General features: G+C 39.2%; 1 protein-coding gene across 4 annotated transcripts; it reads left to right on the top strand.

Moving 5' to 3' along the window:
* Positions 1-287: 287 nt before the first annotated feature.
* Positions 288-24,216, top strand: TSG101 (tumor susceptibility 101). 4 transcript variants are annotated; one of them, XM_087745702.1, is made up of 11 exons: positions 326-451; positions 4,975-5,244; positions 6,395-6,479; positions 8,363-8,428; positions 9,020-9,183; positions 10,515-10,641; positions 13,242-13,308; positions 15,034-15,128; positions 20,916-21,118; positions 22,457-22,696; positions 23,880-24,216. In XM_087745702.1, exons 3-11 carry the CDS (start codon positions 6,467-6,469, stop codon positions 23,967-23,969), a joined length of 1,065 nt encoding a protein of 354 aa, XP_087601828.1. In that variant the 5' UTR covers positions 326-451; positions 4,975-5,244; positions 6,395-6,466; the 3' UTR covers positions 23,970-24,216. The 4 variants fall into 4 exon arrangements, with proteins under 4 accessions (XP_087601825.1, XP_087601826.1, XP_087601828.1 ...); XM_087745699.1 differs by lacking the exon at positions 4,975-5,244 and having other exon boundaries at positions 288-451; XM_087745700.1 differs by lacking the exon at positions 4,975-5,244 and having other exon boundaries at positions 290-451; positions 15,037-15,128.
* The last annotated feature ends 114 nt before the right edge of the window (positions 24,217-24,330 follow it).

The raw sequence follows: 24,330 nt of genomic DNA, 5'->3' as shown, positions 1-24,330 counted from the left end.
CGGGTGACGTTTTGTGAAGTGTTTTTGATGCACAACGTGTACCGCTAGAGGGGGGCGCTGCGGGGGGTGTCTACAGGCGGGGGGGGGGGGAAGCAGCCGCCAGCCGGTGCCGCTGCGGGCGGGGGGGCCCTGCCCGAGGGACCCGGCGCTGCGGGCGGGGAGCGCCGCCCGAGGCACCCGGCACCTCCGCCACCGGGCGCTGCCAGGCGGCGCTGAGTGCGCGGCCGCGGCCCCGGCTCTCTCCCGGAACTGCCGTCACGGCCGGGCGGAAGCGGGTGTCGCCGCCGGAAGCGGGCGCGCGCGGCCGCTTCCTGTTTTTATGTAGGGGCGGGGAGGCCGGGCCGGGCCGGTGTGTGGCGGCGGCGGCGGCACCGGGAGCGGCGGTTGGGCGGAGGAGGGGCCGGCCGCCATGGCGGTCTCCGAGAGCCAGCTCAAGAAAATGCTTGCCAAGGTAAGCGAGCCCCCCGGCGCGGCCGGGGACACCGAGAGCCGCTTCCCCTTCCCGCCGGTCCGCCTGGGTGGCTGCGGGCCGCCGCTGCCCTCCGCCTGCCCTGCTGCGGCGGCCACAGCGAGGGGCTGGGCGGAGGGGAGCGGGGGGCTGCCGCGGCCTGCTGCGGGCCGTCCGCGGCGCCTGGGCCTGGGCCGGGGCGGAGCGGGGGCCCCGTCTTTCCTTCAGCCCCGGCGCTGACCCCCTCGCGCCGTCGGCTCCCGTTTCCCTCCTCACGGGCGGCCACGGGCAGTCGGCAGCCTGCGGGGAGCTCCGGGGGCGGTCGTGTCGACGGCCGGGCGAAGCAGCGATGGAAGGGTTGTGTCCGGCCACCTGGAGACTGTAAATTGAGTTGGTTTGTAAAGGGGAGCATGGTGCGCCAAAACCTAAAATATTTCGTTATTTGTAGTCCTGCGAAACTTTGACCTTGGGTTGGGATATTGTCGGTAAAAGCTGAATAGAAACCAGTTGCCTGGCTGAGGCTGTCGTGCATCGAAGCGGATCAGACCTGTGGTGGGGGTTGTTGGGTTGTGTAGCGTCATTCACTGCTTAAATGGAGGTAGAAGGCATGTTCAACTTCATTGACTGTGATAAGAGTGGGTTTTTTTGTCACCCATGTTTAAGGAAACAAGAAAATCTCTTGGAAGGTGAATCATTAATCACTAAATCATGCAGAGCCATGTGTAGTTGCGCCACGCTTCAGGTGAAAACTGGGCTTTGTCCAGCAGCTTGAGATTAAAACTCCTAAGGCTTAGGAGGAGTTATACTTAGGGGGAGTTATGGTTTTGTTTGGGGGGATTTTTTTAACACTATTTCATCATCATATTTGCACAATTTTAAAATGAAATACAATAAGACGAGGATCTGATCAAAACTGAAGAAACCTTATTAAAGGGTCTTTCACCTGCGTGGAATCGCAAGCAAATTATTTTATCAGCTTGAAAACGAGTGCTGAATACTAACGCGGTGTCAGCAAATGAGATCATGTATGTATTTGTATACATTTGTCTTCCCTAAATGAATTATTGCCATGCCACAGAAGAAACAGAATTTAAGGTAGTCCCGTGTCCTCTTTCCCCTACACTTGCCCATTTTATACCCCCAATGCCATCTGACTTTCTGTGGGTAAGTTCAAAGTTTAATGTGCTTAATAGCTGATGAAAAATGAAGTTACTATTTTACTACTTTCATTTTTCAAAAATAGTTATGGTTTCTGTTCTATAGAGGGAAGCTTAGTGATATTTCCCATATTGAATAGTTCAGTGTGTGAGATAACAAGACTTAAGCCCTAGTTTGGGTGAACATAAGCACTTAATTTAACTTCAGGTATTTACCTGCTGTCTGATCTTAAAAAGCTTCATCGTGATCTGTTTCCTGCTATGTAAAATGAGGAGGATGCATTTGCCATCTGAGAATGGAGGAGGAAAAAAAAGTTCAGAAATTAAGAATTCAAATTAATCAGCTTTAGTTACATTTGTAGAAATCACTAGGATCTTATGTTTTCCAAAGAGATTTTGACATTTCTCGGAAATGCTCAACTACTTATTATATGAACACAGGAAATTGTCTTGTAATATTCTAGTACTCCTTAGAACAGAAAACAGAATTAAGCACAGAAGAGTATACTTTCCAATTTAAATAATAAAAAAAATTTAGAAAAGCCATCATCCTCATTAGGAAAAACTTCTTCATATGTTATTTTAATATACAGAACTTCCATCTTCTGCAGTTATCTGGATCTAAGTACTGAAATTAATAGCTGATATAGCACTTAATTTTGCTTGTGGCAGTAGCTGGAATCTTACAAGCTTATCTCTATTAAGGGACGCAGTCCTGAAGGGCAAAGGAGTCCAGGAAGGCTGGACATTCTTCAAGAAGGAAATCGTAAAGGCACATGAGCAGGCCATTCCCATGTGCCAAAAGATGAACCAGTGGGGAAGACAGTCCTGGCTGAACAGAGAGCTTTGGCTGGAACTCAGGAAAAAAAAAATGAGAGTTTATGGTCTTTGGAAGAAGGGGCAGGCAACTCAGGAGGAGTTGTGAGGATGTTGTGACGTTATGCAGGGAGAAAATTAGAAGGGCCAAAGCCCAACTAGAACTTAATCTGGCTACTGCCGTAAAAGACAATAAAAATTGTTTCTATAAATACATTAGCAACAAAAGGAGGGCTAAGGAGAATCTCCGTGCTTTATTGGATGCGGAGGGAAACATAGTGGCAAAGGAGGAGGAAAAGGGTGATGTACTTAATGCCTTTTTTGCCTCATTCTTTAAGAGCAGCCCCCTGAGCTCAAGACAGGGACGGGGAGCAGAATGAAGCCCCCATGATCCAGCGGGAAATGGTTAGCGACCTGCTACACCACTTAGACACACAAGTCTATGGGGCCATATGGGATCCACCCAAGGGTACTGAGGGGGCTGGTGCCACTTTCCATCATTTATCAGCAGTCCTGGCTAACCAGGAAGGTCCCATTTGACTGGAGGTTAGCAAATGTGATGCCCATCTACAAGAAGGGCCAGAAGGAGGATCCAGGGAACCACAGGCCTGTCAGCCTGACCTCCCCTGCCGGGGAAGGTTATGGAGCAGATCATCTTGAGTGCCATTGCGTGGCACGTACAGGACAACCAGGGGATCAGGCCCAGTCAACATGGGTTTATGAAAGGCAGGTCCTGCTTAACTAGCCTGATCTCCTTCTATGACAAGGTGACCTGCTTAGTGGATGAGGGAAAGGCTGTGGATGTTGTCTACCTGCACTTTAGTAAAGCCTTTGACACCGTTTCCCACAGCATTCTCCTGGAGACACTGGCTGCTCATGGCTTGAGCAGGCGCACTCTTTGCTGGGTAAAAAACTGTCTGGATGGCTGGGCCCAAAGAGTGGTGGTGAATGGAGTTAAATCCACTTGGCGGCCGGTCACAAGTGGTGTTCCCCAGGGCTCAGTATTGAGGCCAGTTCTGTTTAATATCTTTATCAACGATGTGGATGAGGAGATCAAGTGCACCCTCAGTAAGTTTGCAGATGACACCAAGTTGGGCAGGAGTGTTGATCTGCTGGAGGGTAGGAAGGCTCTACAGAGGGATCTGGACAGGCTGGATCGATGGGCCAATCACATGAGGTTCAACAAAGCTCAGTGCTGGGTCCTGCACTTGGGTCACAACAACCCCATGCAACGCTACAGGCTTGGGGAAGAGTGGCTGGAGAGCTGTCTGGCGGAAAAGGACCTGGGGGTGTTGGTCGACAGCCGGCTGAATATGAGCCAGCAGTGTGCTCAGGTCCTGGCTTGTATCAGGAATAGTGTGGCCAGCAGGACCAGGGAAGTGATTGTCCCCCTGTACTCAGCACTGGTGAGGCCACACCTCGAGTACTGTGTTCAGTTTTGGGCCCCTCCCTCCAAGAAGGACATTGAGGTGCTGGAGCGTGTCCAGAGAAGGGCAATGAAGCTGGTGAAGGGCCTAGAGCACAAGTCTTACGAGGAGCAGCTGAGGGAGCTGGGGTTGTTTAGTCTGGAGAAGAGGAGGCTGAGGGGAGACCTTATTGCCCTCTACAACTACCTGAAAGGAGGGTGTAGCGAGGTGGGGGTTGGTCTCTTCTCCCAATTAACAAGCGATAGAACGAGAGGAAATGGCCTCAAGCTGTGCCAGGGGAAGTTTAGGTTGGATATTTGGAAAAACTTCTTCACCGAAAGGGCTGTCAGGCACTGGACCAGGCTGCCCAGGGAAGTGGTTGAGTCTCCATCCCTGGAGGTATTTAAAAGACGGGTAGATGTGGTGCTTAAGGACATGGTTTGGTGGTGGACTTGGCAGTGCTAAGTTAATGGTTGGACTCGATGATCTTAAGGGTCTTTTCCAACCTAAATGATTCTCTGATTCGAAGTAATTATTCATCAGTCAGTGTAAAAACTATTTGCAGCAATACTCTTTTTCTTAGTCTTAAGAGACATATGAAATTTTTTTTTCATTTCCAGATGTTGGACCTAATTTTTAAAAGCACCCCAGATAACCAAATCTAGGTTTTATCAACCCCATCAACCACCGTGTACCAGACTCCCAGTATGTCTGCTAAGCAGGCAGGCGTTATTTTATCTATTGCTTGACTAAACTGACTTGAGACTCTTGTGCCAAAAGTGGAGTTAAATCCCGACTCTGAATCCTTGTGCTTGTTAGGAGCTTCTGTTAGTGGAAGCCAGTTCTTTTTTTAATAGTGATTATGCCAATCTTCTTGAGTCTATATCCTGTGCCATAAGGTACGTTCCTATAAAAAGACCCCCTCTTACTTTTTAAAGTAGCTGGTGACATGCTCTCGTTCGTGCTGTAGTAACACATTCAGTGATGTGGGTACGTACCGCCAGTCTGGCTGGCCAAGGTGAAATTTCAGAGGCCTCTGTCTCCATGTTGCAGCAATGCCTGCTATCTGTTTCTCACTTCTGTTAGGTGCTGGGGAAGGAGGGAGGAATGTACTCCAATGCTAGCAAAGTTGTTTCTCCTCCATCAGGCCCCTCCTGCGTGCTCCCAATCCTGCACCCGCTTTCCAGAGGAGGCTGAGATGCTTTGCTGCAGCCTTCCCATCGAAACAGCATCCAGGGGCTGCCCTGACCCTCTGCCTGCCTGACCTCTCTGCCGGTGCCTCCCTGCACATGCAGGCATCCCTACAGGAGGGTTTGCTTTTCTCTCCCACAGACCAGTGTTTTGCAGACTGACTGTATGGCTGTTTTGCCCTTGGGTCATTTCAGGAAGATAAGTCCCAGCATCCCCCAAAGCACAGGTGCTTTTTGTAGGCTGAGGTGGCATTATGGGAAGTGGCATGATGTGTTCTTCTCTGCTCATTAAGTAAGAGTTATCATGCCCCGGAGTAGCATCCTGAACCGTCAATCTCTGTAGATAGTGGGAAGAAGAATTTGTTTCTAAGCGTCACAACTCATGAGTTTTTGTTGGAGCAAAGGTGACCTTTAGCTGTGGCACCACAGTTTGCTCTTGGGTAATGTCTGAATTAATTTGTTCAGATGTTAACATCTGTGTGCTTTGAGTATCGGATGTTTCATTGTGTTGGGCCCTTTGTCTTCCTACCATGGTTGAATGAAAGGATGCTGTCTGTTTATGTTCCTTAAGATGTCTGAAGACTGTAATTTTTTTTTAAATTTTATTACAATGAAAACATTGTCAAGGGTCATTGTTAGCTTTCTTTTTAATGGTAGTTATCAGGAGGAATGGCTACAAGGTCAAGGAGCTGCGTCCCGTGGTGAACCAGCTCTCTGTTGCCCAGGAGCATCTCCTTTGCTGTCTGTGGATTATAGTTCTGAGACTGTTAAATTCTGTAGTAGTGTATCTGTGTTTTACAGATCTTCTGTGCTACGAGTTACTCCCTGCTCCTGATAAAAGGAAGGGGTGAAACTAGTATTATTACTGATAATACTGTGCCTTGAAATGTCTGCTTTCTAGTTGATAAAATGCATGAAAATACTGATCAATGATTGATAAATACTGTGATGCTTTGAAAAGTGAGATGAAAGATATCTGTGAGGTTCAGATCCTAGATAGCTGTATATCAGGAATGTTCAAAACATTACTGTATTTGTTCAGAGATGCGTTTTTAAGATCCACATATATCTGTCGGATGCTGTTGGTTATGGTAGAACATGAATGAAAATGCAAGAGCCTTCCCCAGATCACTTGATGTATGGACCCTTATTTAAGACTAAAAGCATCTTAACACTTTGTTAAAGTTTGGTAAGTTACGTAGGCAGTGTTCAGTTAAGTAATATGGAGAAATAAATTATTCCAAAATAAGAGTGGAGAAGAATGTTCATATATCAGTGTAAACTCTCATAAATGCAGTCTATTGGGTAAAATAAAACCAAATTAAATTACACTGAAAATATAGTTTCTGAAGTCATTCTTTCTCTTTTATTTTCCAGTATAAGTATAGAGACCTAACTGTACAGGAGACGACCAGTGTTATTACTCAGTACAAGGACCTCAAACCTGTCATGGATTCATATGGTTAGTCTATGCATGAGAAAATTTGTGTTACTGAATTGTTGATGGTTTAGATGTATTTCGTAGTTTTTGTGGGGAAAAAGGAGATTAAAACTAGAAAACATAATTTGAGTTTCTCCTTTTAATCTTTGACATCAGTACTTCCTTAGAAACGCAGACAGTTATTTTCTAAAATAACCTTTCTGTATTACTGAGTCTATCTAACCTGCCAAGAAGTATTGCATTTTTCACAGCTTAACTTGTAGTTAATCATTCGGTGATGTCATATCAGTTGGTGTCCTAAGATTGCTGGTATCTTACAAATTCAGCTTTGCTGTCATATAAAGATATTTTTAGAGTTCTATTTAGAAAGAACTGTAAATCAATGAACAAATACTTCATTAAACGTAATTGTGGCGGTCCTTAAGAGTGTGAAGAAAATGTAGTCAAGTATATAGAAAATTGGTATGAGGGGGTTTCTAATGCAAATTAACGATGACAATCACTGTTTGTTAGCTGTTTTAAAGGCTCTGACTAAATTCAAGTGCCTTAAATGAAGATGGTATCTAGGGTCAGCTCCAGAGGCTGAGGGCATGGTTTCACAAGACACAGTTAGCCAGCAGAGCTGCTGAGGTCATCCTTCTTCTGATCACCTTTTTTTAACTGTCACCTGTGGAATTCCTCTGTGAACTAATTTATATTGCTAATACATCATCAGAGACTTTCTAGGCTTCTGCTTTCTAAATTCTAAATCTGGATTCAGAAGTATTAAGAAGGGACATGGACAGGGAAAAGATAAATTAGTTTTAACTTGAATAGCTGCAAGCCAGCAGCTGTCACAGAAATAAAAATTCATCTGGTGACTGGAGAATCAAAAACAATAGTGAAAGGACTGCGGTTGGAATAGCAAGTTTGCATAATGACAGTGATCAGAATTCCAAATAGCTTTGAGCTGTAGCAAGAAGCCCGTTTGTGTTACCTAACTCTTTCTAAGCTGCCTTAGCACAGAACCACGTACAGATAATTGATACTATTTGGAGCAGTGAAATGAGCAACAAGAAGATGGTTACACTGCTGTTGAGATAATTTTCAAGTTTATATTAATAATTAAATATATACCCCCATTGAAGTCCCAACATGTTCTACCTGCCTTTGCAGAACATTAACACCAAAAGAATTGTACACAATAAGCTGCATTTGAAGTACGACTAGAAGCTTTCAGGTGAGATTAGGAAAATAAAAGCTTTATTACCAGAAGTTGATTTATTCAGCCAAGAATAATCTATTGGAATGAAGAGATGGGAAAACTAAATAGAGCAACTCAGTAAATAGAGGTTAGGGTTCCTGTGCAGTTTGTGAACTAAGACTAAGATGTGGCAGTGAGTCAAGTGCTATGCATTTCTTCCTCTTCAGTATATTATTGTTTGGTTAAATTACCTTTACTGATTATGTAATAAATGCCTATGGCCCAGTAATTTTCAGTATTCTTGCTGACCTGTTTGTTTGAAGGAAGCGTGAGGAATTCTTTGTAATCCCCAAATAACAGTTGTTTTTTAAATTAAGTTTGAGTTCAGATTATCTTTGCAGCAATTTGTATGATTTGCACTTTGTGTGATTCCAACGTGTTTTACTTGGTCTCTGAATGAGGAAACAGTTTTATTTGCAGTGAAGGTAGTTTGACAATAATTAGTCATTCATTTCTCAGAAATATGTTATTCATAAGAAATTACCTGATTGTAGACAATCATTTGCTAGTCCATAAATGTGCAAGAGCAGAACCTTTCAAGCTGAGTTTATATATGTGTAACATCTGAAAACTTATGCTAATAAATAGGTGGGGTATAACCTGAACAGAGATTAATGTAGCAAATATGTTTGTTTTAAAAATACTGGTTTTTCCCTTTCAGTTTTTAATGATGGCTCATCTAGGGAGTTGATGAGCCTCAGTGGAACCATTCCTGTGCCTTACAGAGGTATGCATTTATTATTATTATTATCATCACCACCATTATTTCCCAAATTACATGAAAAACTATTTATATTTGTCCTGGTTCAACTCCACTACTTCGGTGATCGCTATTTTCTTGAAATCTTTTACTTGTCTAAAGTATAATGTTTTAAAGAAATTGTTCCTTATTTTTGCTGTAGAATAAAATTTTAATGTTGAGCATTGCTTCTTCAGTCTTGTACAGCTCTGTAACATCTCTTTTCTTTCAGTACTGCACGTTGTTCAAGCGTCTCAATTGAATGAGGGTTGCAAACCATTTATTGCTGCAGCTAACGATAATTCACATTAGGGTCTAGTAATGTTGCATGGTAGAACAAGCGAGATGTTGTATTAGTGGTAAATGATAATTGTAAATCAAAGTTAAATTGTTCTGAAAAACGTTGAGTTCATAGCCTTATGGTGACCTCTTTGTTGAATGCTATTAGTAGATTTTGGCTTCAGCTTCTAACTGTGCAGTTGAATTTACTGGGCTTAGGAGTTGTTTATGAATCTGGATACAAGAGGACAGTTAGAGAGTTGGAGTAACTTTTAAAATCTTTCAAAATATCTTTTCTAGGTAACACATACAATATCCCAATTTGCTTGTGGCTGCTGGACACCTACCCTTTCAACCCCCCAATTTGTTTTGTTAAACCCACTAGCTCAATGACAATAAAAACTGGGAAGCATGTTGATGCAAATGGAAAGATATACCTTCCTTATCTGCATGAATGGAAATACGTAAGTATCGGGAACTTGAAATCCTCAAATTGTTCCGTTCCAAATTCCTTTAGATAGTTGTATCATTTTAAACAAAAACCATAATCGTCTTTATTTGAGATCTTAAACCATTTTTTTAATGAAAACAACTGCTTATTATTTGTAATGTCTTGAAGTTCAGGATGTTGCATTCTGTTGTCTGGTTAATTGCATCTTTAGTTACAGTTTGTCTGATTGAACAGTGCAGCGTAGTGTCCTGCCAGGGAAGGACGCCTAATGTGAAGAATTGTGAGATAAGAATATTTACAGAAGGGAAATTATAAATTCTGTGAAACATCTCTGGGCTGAAATTAATCTCTGTGACTAAAATGGACTTGTATGCGCACTTGGACTTCTTTATGTAGACCTTGCTGGAGCTTCGAGTATGTGGATATATTTGCTTTACCGATAAATACAGGCATTGAGCAGTGCAGGCCTCATAGAAGTTTTGACCAAAGCATGGACTTGTAAAGAAGATAAACTGTGCTGACAAGGTCAGAAGAATGGTACAAGATGCATAGTTCTGTAAAAGGTGATTAACTGGAATAAATTTATTAAGCATGGGTGGTAGTTTAGCACTTGCATGGTAACAGTGGAAAATGACTGCCCAGATCAGGATGTAGGTCTTGCACGAGCAAGAGGATCGTCTAAGATACAGGTGATACAGAATTCATTCAGTTTGAGAGGTTGGTAAAAATAAGTGGATTATAGAGCTAAGAAAATTTGGAAATAGGATATTTAATCTGGTGCTGCATTCATGATGCTTGTCCTTATTTTGGCGAAATGAAATCATGCCTATATCAAATGTAGTTATAAACTGAGAAGCCTAGTTTAGCTATATTTAAAGGAGGTTTGTGCCACTCCTTAGTGAATTAGAATATTTTTTCTTTTGAGCCATTCCGAATCTGAGCAAACACTATAGGCTGTATGAAATTGGAATGTTTGAAAACTTAGTGATCTGTACTTTCTTCATGTTGGACAGTGGAATTAAGTTTTATCATTGCACAGTCGTCCTCAGTCATTTATTGCCCTGCAGTTGATATGGAACCATGTATTACCTAGTCTATTCTGAGTGTAAACACTACTGCAGCTGTATTTTGCTATACTGTTTTGAATACCATCTGGCAGGGTTTGGGATCTGTAAAGAAATGCATAAAGGAAGTTAAATATGCACATATATATATATAAAAATATTAAAAACCCCACAAATAAGAGGATGGCTTTTGAGAGCTGATGCATTGGTACCATTTTGTTATTATAGTCAGTTAAACTGCTAATGAAATCAACAACTTGTGATTTGCTTACCCTTACAGCCCCAGTCAGACTTGCTAGAACTGATTCAGGTCATGATTGTTGTGTTTGGTGAGGAACCTCCAGTCTTTTCTCGGCCTACCGCTTCATCAATCTACCCACCATACCAGGCAACAGGCCCACCAACTAGTAAGTGATCATGGCTACTAATTTCTACAAATACTCACATTAAAATTCCAAGGCGTATTGTTACTCTGCATAGTTTGTCATCAAATGATGTATTCTGCTCTAGAATGACTTTCTATATTGCTGGCTAATGAATTCACCTGTGCTGTACTTGACCTTTTTGAACTATGTTGAAAGAACGTGTGTGTTTTTTCAACTTTTGGAAGGGAGGGAAGAATCAAGCTTGTATTTAAAACAAACAAACAAACCCACCCACACCCCCCCACCTCCCAGAATGCATGTGTTTTTTCAGCTTTCATAAGGGAGGGAAGAATCAAGCTTGTATTTAAAACAAACAAACAAACAAATAAAACCACGCGCGCCCCTGCCCCAAGCCCCTCAAAACAACCAGTATACTGCTTGTGTTTTTTATGCCCACACTCCTGTTTTATTTTATTTTTTATTATTATTTTGTAATATTTGCTGGCTGAATATGAAAAAAACGTGCCTTGTGATTTTTTTCATTCTTCTGTGTTGATTTAGTACTCTGACTTAGTACTCATTCTTATTTTCTTGCAAAAATTCTCAAGACTTTTTAAAGTCTTTTATTTATTTAAACTTTTGGAGGCATCTTATTTTAAAGACTGGGGATAGGTGGGTGGGGGAAAAAGGGGAATTGGGAAACAGAAAATCCTAGAAATTCTTCTAAAAGGAGACTGCATTGGGTGGGGAACAAAAAAAACCCAAACAGTAGAGTAGACCTACTGAAGCCAAAGACTGGGGCAGGAGGGGAGGGGGAGCACATTAGCTGCAGGTTGTTTAATGATACTGTAACAGTTCTACATTAAGTTAATGGTAGAATAGCTGTATTGGGGGTTAAATATTTTTGCTGTATTTTTAGGCTGTGTCTGTTTTCCATCGAAATGCAGCTTTCATCAGATCATAGTGTTACATCTGAAAAGCTGAAGTACTATTCATTACAATTTCCAGCGGAAATAATTTTTAACAAGGCCTTAGGTTCTTAACATGTGAGAAAAGGGGTAGCAAATATAAATGGGACCATTAGAGGTAGTTGGCTAAAGGTAAATGTTTGGGACTTTGTAGCTTGTCCAGCGCGAGCCTACCTATAAGAGCACTAGATGATTCTGCTGTTCTGATTTTCCAAGAACAGCGGGTGTCAGTACAAGTACAGTTTTAGGAGAGACTGTGACCTGTGCTGTGCTTTAAGGAAGGACCATCGATTGAAACACACTTGAGTACTCTTGTAGTCACTCAGTGCTAGCATACCTGAAGTAATTTTAGTGGAAATGTTTCAGGATTTTCACACTGTTAATAGCTACTTAGTTTTATTAGTGTCGTTGGTTTTTCCTTATTTTACAGACATTTACATTTGGGGTTTTTAAAGTTCTAGATACACTGTTTAAGAAGAAATTAAGCCCTTTTAAAAAAACTGAATCATTTGAAAGCATTCAAGGATGAAAATAGCTTGGCTTTTTTTTTAAAAAAAGGCTATTTGATGTGAGATTCCTAAATTTACTGGAAATGTGGAATAAATATATTCAAAACATAATTTTTATAATAGCATTGTCAGACTTCCAAGAAGTAACTTAAAATTACTAGGACTGTTAAAGCCTTAGGCATTTATATGTGCTGATAAAATTTTTTTCAAGTGTAACTTCTAAATGGTAGAAATTACTGGGTAAGAACATGATTGGATTGTTAAACATCTAATCAACTCTTGTGAAGTCTAGCTACTCTGAAGGTACTTAAATGATACACTCGTTATTTAGTGAGGAGAGAACAATGGCTACATTGGAAAGGTTGTTTTCATTTTTCAGCTATTATATAAAAAACAGAGACAGCTTTTCAGATGTGTCATCTTTAATAACATGCTGGTTTTTTGAGTTCCCTAGCTGTAGGTACTTTTTCTTACGTATCCACATTTTGCTTAGTACAACTACTTGTGGATTTTAAAATCAATATCCATTTTTATCCATGTAGTGGTTAAAAGTAATGATTAAGAAAGAAATAAATATGCAGTGACAGGTGTTCTAGCCAGTTGTTCTAAGGAACGTGTAATTGACTTCAGTTACAGTTCTCATACTCTCTCCAAACAAAATATTCTTGAAAATATTTTAACCAAAGTTGGTAGGTAGAGGTAGAATCTTCAGAAATGCAAGATTTGCCTGCGTTTTGTGAAAATGTGCTTGGATACAGAAAGGAAATTCTGACTGGTCAATGCATGGAGGGAAGGTCCACTGCAGTTTAGTCCTTCATGTGTTTTGAGGGGAAGCAGCTGCATTGATCAGTTGGCACAGAGATAACCGACAGCAAACATCTGCATGTGTCCCCCTTGCCAAGCTGCACGAGAGCAGCATGGGAAAGGCCTGGGAGTGCTATGAGAAGTGATGGTGTTAGAAGATGTGGGCTACATGTTATTGAGGGGTTTTGGCTGTAGAATTTCTCCTCTTACTCTTCTTGTTTCATTGTGTTACACTGTAGTCGTTGTTCAATAATATTTTGAAAAGCATCTAACTGCAGCATAAGTACATCTCACTAGTGTGACCTTAATGTTTATTAAACTTCTGAAAAGTAAAAATATACACAATCATTATTTTATTTAGCTTCCTATGTGCCGGGCATGCCAGGTGGAATATCTACCTATCCAGCAGGAAGCACTCCAAACCCGAGGTAAGAACCCCTTCATTTACATAATATCATTTACATAATAGAGAGTTTCACTTAATAGTATCTGGTCTTAGTTGTGTTTTCTTATGGTCTATTTGTTGTATAATTATCGTGTTAGCAGGTTTTTTTAGAAGCGAGGACTGAATTCTTGTCAATAGCCAAAAGAAAGTTTGAGAAAGGTTTAGCTTGCATAGTGTTGCTTGCTTCAAAGACAGTATACTTGGGTGATAAATATATTTTGAAAATTATTACCTAACTCCCAGATGTTATCTTGCTTCACTCATATATTGGATTATTTTTTATAAGGTTGATATGTTTACACAATATGGAAAGAAATGTACTTCTACAAGTTGGGGTTTTTTTATTAACATTGTTAGTATTGTTTGGGGTAATTAGCAACTCAAAACATTGAACAAAAGAATTGCTGGATTAATACAAACCTTGACTCCAGCATAAATGTGGACTTAATTCAGAGCACTCTAATAGAATTTGAAGGGCACAAAATGATTTTAAAAGCTTTTTATTAATATAAAGGAAGACTTTTTCTTTAAGTATATCATGTAATAGTCGGGAATAAAGCTGTTCCAGAAGACTTGCAGTTCTGTCGTAGCAAATAGTAAGATGCTGATTGCTGCCTCCTAGTGTGTACCTACATTTTTTTCATCATAATTAATTCTTTTTATTATTAATATCCTTATGTCCTGATTTTGTCTTAGGAGCCTATGAGGAGTTGCTGTAGTATGTAACATTTTGATTTAAAAAAAAATAAAAAAAAATAAAACCCTGTAAGCATTAGGAAGGTGGGGTGTTATGTTTTAAGAAGTGAAAAATGGGGATTTTGATAAGTACTTATGGCAGTTTTTTTCCTCCTAAATATGTTTATTTAAAGTACTCTTAATGTGTGTACAAAAATGAATAATAGAAGAACTGTTTTTAAAATAATACAATTTATTAATGAACAGAAAGGTTTTAAGAACTATTAAATTTGCAATTATCAGGAGAGGCACAGAGTATGCTTATTTTATATTTTACATGTTTTCTTGGACCATTTTGTTTACTTATAGCCATGGTTAATGCTCTGCTGTATGCAGGTGTTTGTCAGTCTAGTACTGACTAATTTGAGTCCTTGTTTCAGTTGGCTGTAAATGTATTTTAGAAAGGTATTGTAGACTGCCTGTTATGTGTCATCTCGCAATTGTTCCAGTGAAAAAATTAATATTTCCTTCATCCCTCAGAGCAGGGCTGAGACTTTTTGGAGGAGCTTCATCTTGCAACCATATTTTGCACAACATTTTTAGGTTTACATAAAGTGGTTGAGCAGTCATCTTGTTAACTAGTCTCATATTAAAAATTATTAAATTGAAATTGCTGTTTGCGAGTTTGTAGCTAGAATAATTTATTTTGGATACTTCGGGGTTTTCATATGGCCAGGTAGAAATTGCATGGCAAGATGAAGAGATTGGAGAGAATTTTGAATGATCCAAATGCTTGACCAGGCAATAACTAGACAGGGTTTCAGATAAAATAGTATCTTCTTAAATTATACCAGAAATATAAATTGTGAAAGATGTTAATGTGAACAGGAAAAGAGGAAAAAGTATAACTTGGCCTGCAATTTAAACATCTTACTATGTAAACAAATGTTTAATATGGTGACATAAAGATAATATACATGGATGATATTTTACAAATAGTTAAGTAACATTGGTATTTCTTCCTTTGTTGAAGCAGCTACCCAAACTATCCTTATACGGGTGGTGTTCCATTTCCAGCAACCACTAGTGTTCAGTACTACCCTTCTCAGCCTCCTGTGACTACTGTTGGTGAGTAGCTTCGAAAGGATTTCTCTCAAGTGAAGCTTCCCTCTATAACTGATATGTAAAGAAAGAAAATGGAAAAAGAAATGTATTGTCCTTAACCTGACCTTCCAAAGTATTGATCTTCAATTAAAAAAGTTATTCAAAGGCAGAATAAAATACATTTTATGTCCTTCACCTGATATTTTATTCAGTCTGGAACTCGACAAATTCTTGGATTTGTGCAATGCATTGTGTGTGCTCTATGAATATTTTCAAGAACACTGCATGTAACTACCTAAGTTTTTTTCTTACCCTTTAACTGTAGGTGACTTTTGATTGTCTGTGTTGCTCTTTTCGTGGTTGTGGCTTATAAAAACGCTTTTGTCCTGATCATCTACTGGACTCACTTTATTTACTCCAAAATTCATAGCTATGTAAATCAGAGGTTTCCAATGTGTTTGGAATGAGCTTCATTTTTACTGAGCTGCTTCTCCAGCCTCTTCACTGGTGCTTCTTAATGGTCCCTACTTGTTACTTCCTTCTTTCTTCACTTCAGCAGCAAGATCTAGGGTATTAACGTGTATGTTTTTCCCAGTCTGCTGCTCCATGGCCCTGTGCTGGCAAAATAAACTAACTTGGTTTCCGCTCTGCACCTCACTTTTAGTGTATGTGTTACAGATTGGGATCCAGTGATAAAGGTCATCTAGTTAAGTAGGAAGTCGGTGCAGTAACTTTCCAATTGGATGACAGTCCTTTTGGAGCAGTTATATGGTAAGGACGTAGACTCTTTTGTGACTTTGTTCAGAGTATCAATCATTTGTAGTCTCTTGCACCGTAATTTAAAAGTGCATCTGTAGGTTCTTCATTTAATGTGTGAACTCCCAGTTATTTGTACACACTCTTCCCTCCAGAACTGTGTGTATTTTGAAATTTTCATTCACACAAATGGGGACAAAGCAAGTTCACAGCTTGGCAAAGGAAGATGGATGCTTCTACTTTACTCTTAAAATATCTGAGGAGTTGTTCTGTCGTTACAGAATTTGGAAACAACAATAAGTTGCATGTTGTATTCTTCTTGTGCCTGATCCCATCCTTTGTGTCCACGTTCTTTCAGCCTTCTGAATTAGAAAAGGCTTTTCTGAAAGTTGTTGGCTGTTTCAGTGGTCATCTCTGCTCTGAGGTGATGTGTCTGCCATGCACACTGCAAGAAAGCTGCTGTCCCGCTTAAGTAGTTCAAACTCAGTGTTGAGGGGCTGTAGTTTGGTCCTTGAGAACTGATGATCTCCACTGACTCTCATGTAGGGAGGTGATAAGAACCTTTCTAGGGAACATCGGCTTTCTGCAGCATCTTTCTCGAACAGATCCAGTTTTGCTGTTATGTAGTAGAGAGTTAATTTAAAATATGGATATGTCCTACTTCATTTCTTTCCCTCATTTTCATCCCCAGTGAAGATGAACAGAGGTGGAATATCTGCCAGATATCAGAGAAAGCTGTTCAATTCCTGAGTTAGATCATCTGATACCACGTTGTAATGCCAGATTTTGTAGTGGCAATTTAACATTAGACTGATTCGTTTGATGCAGCTAGGTAGAAGTCATACGCTTTAGCTCTTGTGTCAAATGAAATGCAAACATGTCTTTTTAATCATCCACTGTATTTACAGTACTGCTTGGTTTTTTTACAGTATTGTGGTTTTTTTCCTTTCAACTGCAAATGTTTATTTCCTATACAGATTGTTTGGCTATGGTTTATTGTGATAGTTTATTTAGGAGCATATCAGGTGCTACAACTTTAGAGTTTTGTGTGGGTGGTGGTGAGGTGTTTCCTATAGTGAGCTTAGTTTGAAATGAATGAAAATACTCGTTCAGAGTAGCTTAAGTTTTTAATAATAGCTGGTTTTTCAAATAGTCCTTCAGGCTTTTTCTTTCTGTTCAATCATCTGCCATTAATTACCTTTCCGATGCAGTTATTAGTTTGATGATTCTGTAAGGTCACTTCTGTAACCAGACTCTGCCTGGTAAAGGTTAAGGGTTTCAGTGCTCTGTGGATTTAATGGCTATGTGCCATAAAATCTTCCCCAAGCTGGGCTAATTATGGAAGTGACAGAAAATGCTAAGGGTTCATGCTCTTTAAGAAGATACATAAAATCTAACTGAGTTGTATTAAAATGATCCTTTATATATTCAAAGATCTTTCCTATCTGTTGGCACTTCTATGTGAACTTTCATTGTGTTAGGTGTATTGTGATTTTTTTTTTTCTCTGTCCTACTTTGCTGTATAAGTGAGTCTTGTATAAAATCTCCCAGAGTGAGGGATATCACCAAAAAAAAAAGTAGAACTGATGGCTGGTTCTGGCTTTGTGTTAGGGAATAACTCATTATGTAAAGTAAACAGTAACTGAAATCATGCTAATGCTATTCTTGAAGTGAAATTGGACCTTTTTGTTTTGATTTGGAACATGTATATTTGCAATTGTCTGCCTTAAACAGGAAGTCCTAAACAGTGAATAAACTCTGTCCCAGATAGTTTGACTGACTTGGTTTAAGTTTTCCTTTTCAGTGTAGAACGTAGGGTTCTTTACTCCTTTTCATAAGAAGCAGCAGTGATGAATTCCTGGGTTTGTGTGTATGATGCCATTTGCCAGCTTCTGTTGCTGATTCTAATAGATAGTTAACCAAATATTGAAAATTATCTCGTTGACTGGCAACAGGGTGAATTGCTTAAGCCAGAACTGTAAATCAGATCAAGTGTTGGGACATCAATATTTTCATAAGGCTATCTTTGCACCAGTTGATTAATAATTCAATCTCTTTTTTTCCAATAGTAGTTAGCTTATTTTTAAAAAATTACACATATTCTGGTGCAATTTGTATGTAAGTAAGTAAAGTGCTCATATTAGTAATTATCAAAATCTGTTGTTTTCTTAATTTTAGAAGAATTTGGTGGATTAATAAGCATGATGTGCATCTTCCCATAGTTTCTTTCGTGTCATTTGCATAGCTTTATTTTTCCAGATACCTGGCTTGGTGTAGGTTTTGTGGACAGGAATAGAGTAAGAGGCATAGGGAAGAGACACGAATTTATGCAATCTTACTCTGTTAGCAGGAGCAGTCCAAAAAATCCTCTGGATGTTTTAAGGATTCTGAGGTGTGCAGTCTTGTGAACAACAGTTTGCATTTGTTAGTATAACAATACCAACAGACACTCCAAATAGAATTTTTTTTTTTTATTTTAATGATGATGAGGCCCTAACAGAAAATTGCTAATTTTCCATTCAGATGCTTGTTCCTAAAGGCAGAGTTTAGATTTTTAAACTGTGTTCTGGATTGTTACTGATTATCAGGAAGATATCGAACCTACCCCAAGAATGCCGTAATGCTGAAATTTCACTAAACAGCCCACCCTTTTCCTGAATAACTGTAGTAAAACTATTGTAATCTTACTTCTGGCTAATTTAGTTATTGAGCACTATCAATAATGTATTCAAAAATATATTTATCACTTTTTATCTTAGCGTAATTTACTCTAAAAATACCAGTCTTTGAACTATTGTGTTTAAATGGCAAAATTAATGTATGGTTTGAGTTGCTTGTTTACTTTTGCTTCTTCTGAGGGCCTGTGATTAGTAAGAAAGGTGAAGAGGTTGATTGGATTTCAGCTGACTTGAGACACTTTTCTGAACCTTTGGGAAGGAAAAACAACATATATTCTAATGGTTTCGTCTTTAGCTATGTAAGATTCATGGGAGACTTGAATATTTTTTCACTTTGTAATTTTTTGAGATCTAGGGTACTGGGAAATACGATGCATGTAATGCTGTAACAACTTCAGGGGTTTGATAACTGTCTCTGGATAAAAAGATACTCTGGTAAAATATCCTTTCACAAATTTTCTTTCCAGTTACAGAACTTCAAATATCTCTACATTTCATCCATAGAAGTTGGAAAGTTTAGGCACAAAACCAGCTATAATTCTTGCTTTATTAGTAGGTGTTACAATCCAATTGAAATTTCACTGATCTAAAAGGTGTGAGGCACAAGCATAGGGAAGCTGTGACACTCCAGTTTTTCTCATAGAAGAATGGTTGAAGTGGGCTGTGATTAAATATGGATACAATTCTGCAACCAGTAGCCACTTCACATTCTCTAGAGTAACCCGAGTTTCCTGGTCTGCAGATAGACAGCACTTCCTGTGACAGACAGAAAGGATTTACCTTTCTATTTAAAAAGGGGTTAGTGACGGACTCTTGAAATTAGGTAATCTCACTGAAAGGCTGATTTGCAAAAGCAGTAGTAATATTCAGGTTTAAATGCGAAAGCCTCTAGTGCTTCAGAGGGAGAGGGACTAATGAAATATATTAGGGAATTTATTTTCTTCTATTGTATTTCCTAGTATTGCTGCATCGAAATGTGATTTAATAAACTGAAATTGCAAGTTGTACCTAGCAATCAAAACAATAAAAAAGGTAGTGACCTCAGTTGCTGTAACTCAGTTACATAGCAGCCTCTGTTGCTGTTTAACTGTAACATCGATCATTTATAGAAGCTAGTTATATACTACTAGAACAATATTGGTTAGTAGTTTGTTTCACTACTACTAAAATCACTACCCTGAGTTTCTGGGCACGATGGATCAAGTGAAACTGGCAAATTAGTATACCTGCAGTCAAATTGTATGTCATCATCTTTGTCTTAATGCTTACCTAAGATAGCTATGCTTGCTTTTGTTAGAATCGAATTGTATAACTAATTCTGCAGGATCTCTGTATGCTTGACTAATACTCTTCATTCAACTAACATTAAAGAAGTATTTTATCCAGAGAGAATTTTTACAGGTTCTTCATGGGTGCCGTTACCTAATTTTATAAACCATGCTCCCTGCTACCCTGCTCCAATTACAGTACCATCCTGCAGAAGTTTAAAAAAAGAAATGGTAGGCCCAGTGTAACACTGAACATGTACCTAAAAGACTGCCATCTGATTTTAGTCTGCTACAACATATCTATAAAACATATGCTAATAAGATTGGTTAGCAGTTCTCTCTCTGCTTTATAGTCTTTTAATGTGTTGCTTGTTTCAGTAAGATTACCTCAATAACGACTGTTCTATATTAATGCTGATTGTTTCACTGCCCTCCCATACCTGCCCTAGGATGGCTGAATGATAATAGTTGTGAAACCAATTGGAAAGGCTAGATCATGTTGTAGCTTCTTAATCACTTGATACTGTCCAGTAATTTATCACTTAAACAGACCCTGCTATTAGATCTTCATAAATACAAAAGGGCGGCAGTTAAGATCTTTTTCACTGAAATTATTTTTGTTACCTTAGTGTTCATCTATTTTTATTAATCTTAAAACAAACAAACCAGTAATTAGCAAGCCTCAAGATAGAGTACCTATAGGAAAATTCACTGTCTCAAGCCAGCTGTTACATTAATTGTGGTTGAATGCATGTATCCATTAATTCCTATAGAGTTTACCAGAAATTTATTCTTCTTCTAAAGACTCGGACTAACAACATTTGTAGACTTCAGGGGAAATGGCCGGCCCATTTTTAAATTAAAGGAAGATTGTGGATATGGGAATAGTAAAGTGAATGAATGGATGCATACTCTTAAATTTACTTGTGTGCATCTTAATGTGTTTTATCTTCACTGCTTCTGAAAATTATTACGGAAAACAGTTTATTTTACTCTCTCATATTGCTAAAGTACATACAGCGAGATAGCCACTTTTTTTTCAGACCGGCTTTATACTGAAGCCAGTGCAGAATAGAGTGAATTTTATGCTTGTGAATTTTCTTGTGCAGGACCCAGTAGAGATGGAACCATCAGTGAGGATACCATTCGAGCTTCCCTCATTTCGGCAGTCAGTGATAAACTGAGATGGCGGATGAAAGAAGAAATGGATCGTGCACAGGCTGAACTCAATGCCTTGAAACGGACAGAAGAGGACCTGAAGAAAGGACACCAGAAACTGGAAGAGATGGTAACTCGCCTGGATCAAGAAGTGGTAAGCAGAAGTGAAACACTGCTCGGTATCAGAGTACTCCTCGTAGTAAACAGAAGCATGTAATTAATTCATTATTAAGGACGATAGAAATATCAAATCTTCCAGTGTATTGCTTTTTAAATATATATTCTCTTTCCAGATTCAGGTGCATGTGTTCAGACTGAAGCAAGTCAGAAGTAACAGTGACTGTAAAATGCATTGTCCTGCATGTATCTTACAAATGTCATTGTAGAGGAACAGTGTTATTTTCCTCCATCCTCCCTGTGAAAGACATCAGTGGTGTGAGATTATTTCATAATTGTGTCTCAGTTTCTGGATAATAATGTGTAACAGCAGCGCTGGAGAACATTTCAGTGTCTTAGTGCAGAGACACTGATTTTAGTCACAGCCTACTTGTATAACCTGCAGACTTTTCCTTTCCCAGACAAGAGTCTCTCCTACTCAGTATGCTTAGAAATTCCTGCAGTTTTTCATTAAGGCCTGACACCTCCTGCTTAGTCCATGTGCTCCTTCCATTACTGCTTGGGAGTAAGGTGTGCCCACTTTCAATGTAGTAATTCTAGTCTTTCCTGTCTCAGAAAGAAAGGACATAATAGAACTGCAGATGTCTGACGCAAAGGCAGGAAGGATGATCCAGCATATCAGACAGCTTCCATATAAGACATGACTAAGTAAGCTAGGACTTCAGTCTGGAAAAAAAGACAGTGGGGACAGAGAGAGTGGAATATGATAATGGTCTGTACTGGCTTTGAGTGATATGAGGAAAAACACAGTGGTGTGCAGTCTCTTCCAGTGTGTTAGCTGTGGGACATCAAAAATATCAGGAGGCAAATTCAAAATTAGCAAAAGTAGGTACTTCTCATACAGATGCCATTAAATTATAGTTACCGTTAGTGGGTAAAGCCAGTGTATTTTGTTTCCTGTCAATACTGTTAAGTGTTTGTGTGATTCGTACTCAGCAAACTTGTATGGGAACTTACTACAAAAAACACATTTCCACAGAAAATAATTGCTTTGCTTTTGTTAGCTAGTTTAAATGGTTATTCTTCCTTATGTGGCACCTTCAAAATACTTCAAGACCATTAGCATGCCTTCTCTACAGTTATAAATTGGTAATGGACTGACATTATCTAAAGCAGCCTTTACTTTTTTAAAATGAAAGAATCCAGAATCTATAGATTGGCAGCGCTTTCTTTTGTAAAAATCACCATAGAGATGAGTAGAGGAGTAAAGACTCAACTGGCCTGTCTAAAAATCTTTCATCTTGACAGTTGTATCACAAGAAGACATTCAGCTCTTGAGACCTAAGAAATAAGTAAACATCTTAATTGTTCTTAGGCTGAAGTTGACAAGAACATTGAACTTCTCAAGAAGAAGGATGAGGAGCTCAGTTCTGCCTTAGAGAAAATGGAAAATCAGTCAGAAAATAATGACATAGATGAAGTGATTATTCCTACGGCACCGCTTTACAAGCAGATCCTGAACTTATATGCAGAGGAAAATGCAATTGAGGACACCATCTTCTACCTTGGGGAAGCATTGAGACGTGGAGTGATAGATCTAGATGTCTTTTTAAAGGTAAGTTTCTTGGGATGTTTTGAAGATGTGCATTTTAAATGTGTTTAAATACTTTGAACTCTTTTGTTCTGTTTATTAATGTTAGTGATTTCTTCACTGAAGAGGATCCTATAAGAACATGAATACTTTTATGTTGAAACATCAGTTTTAAAAGAGGACTTTCAGAATCAAGGTAGAAGACCAATTTTAAAAGCATTACAGATAGGAAGTCATTTATCATTAGACAGGTGCATCAGTGTCAACATAAGCTTTCCATTAGGCTTGCGTCCTAATTTGGGAGAAACTAACTTTAAGGGTGATTGGAGTATTCAGACAGCTTCTCACTTGCAGTCTATGGATGCCTCTGCCGAGGCAGCCAGTGGAGTGTTAGAATCATAGAAAAAAAAAAAAAGCCAGCTAGTTTTGCGCCTCTAGCAGAGACCTCCTTAGACAATTTGTTCCTTTTCTTTGCCGTCCTTAATGCTGAAAGTTTTCATAACATCTGATCTAATAGCTTTCCTTTATTTTGAACTTACGTGCATGGTGATGGCACATCAAATAAAAACAGATCAGTTGTTATTTTGAAAAGATTAAAAATACTTTTTAACATGGAATAAAACTACACAAAATGTATATGTCAGAGTAGTTAACGTTGGCATTGGATCTGGAAAGATGAGGGTGCAGACGTGTTAATAGTCCGTACTGGGGCCACTGTGTAACAGGAGTTACCGGTCCTTCCTTTTTCTAACAGTTGAGGTTCCCTCCACGTTACCACTTAAGCTTTGCTTTTAACATCCAGTGTACAATGCACTATGTAGAGACATATTATTTCCTTCTTACGTAGCTTGCTAGTTCTGTTTATCTACCATTAAAAGAACTGTTCTCTGCCCCATGGGAAGTGCATTAGTCTGACTTCACCTTGGAGTACATATTACTACTTTTCTCTTTGATAAGAGTATGTGTAGAGTTAATAATTAAAATCACGAAAAATATACTATAGAGATTGCATTTGGTAGCCATCTGCACGTCATTGTAAGCCAAGAAAATGCTGTTTAGTAGACTAATGCATTTAGTGTTTCCAAAAAACTAACGTCCTGTTTGGGCCATGGAATGTGTCATGCTTTGAAAATTTGTATTGCAATATAATTAAGATTATATCAAAACTTTCCCAATAGCCAGCTGTTCTTATTCTTTCTTTCTGCAGCACGTACGTCTTCTGTCTCGCAAGCAGTTCCAGCTGAGGGCATTAATGCAGAAAGCAAGGAAGACTGCTGGACTCAGTGATCTCTACTAAATTCTCAGACTTTAACCGGGACGTTAGATTTCCTTATGAAGCAGCCATTCTCTTGATATTTCTCTTAATCAGTAGGTGCCCAGAATAAGTTATTACATCATTCAAGTGTAAGATATTTTGAATCAATAATATATTTTCTTTTTGGTAAAGACTAGCTTTTATTAATGCACTTTCTATCTCCTGTAATCTTTGTGCTGGTGGACTTACGCTGAATAAAACTTATTGCATACTTTCTTCCTCTACAGAACTGTGTACGATGCGCTTTCTTTACAAACAGGCCTGGCTTATACAGTGTCAGCTTAACCAGACTTTCACTTTACTTCGGAGATTTGGAAGACGTTTCAGTGTCCCAAAGGAAAAA

Source organism: Nipponia nippon, unplaced genomic scaffold (assembly GCF_047370975.1).
Source record: "Nipponia nippon isolate SJK-2023a ecotype South Korea unplaced genomic scaffold, ASM4737097v1 scaffold_10, whole genome shotgun sequence".
In the NCBI taxonomy this organism is placed as follows: Eukaryota; Metazoa; Chordata; class Aves; order Pelecaniformes; family Threskiornithidae; genus Nipponia; species Nipponia nippon.
This window is presented reverse-complemented; position numbering and strand designations above follow the sequence as displayed.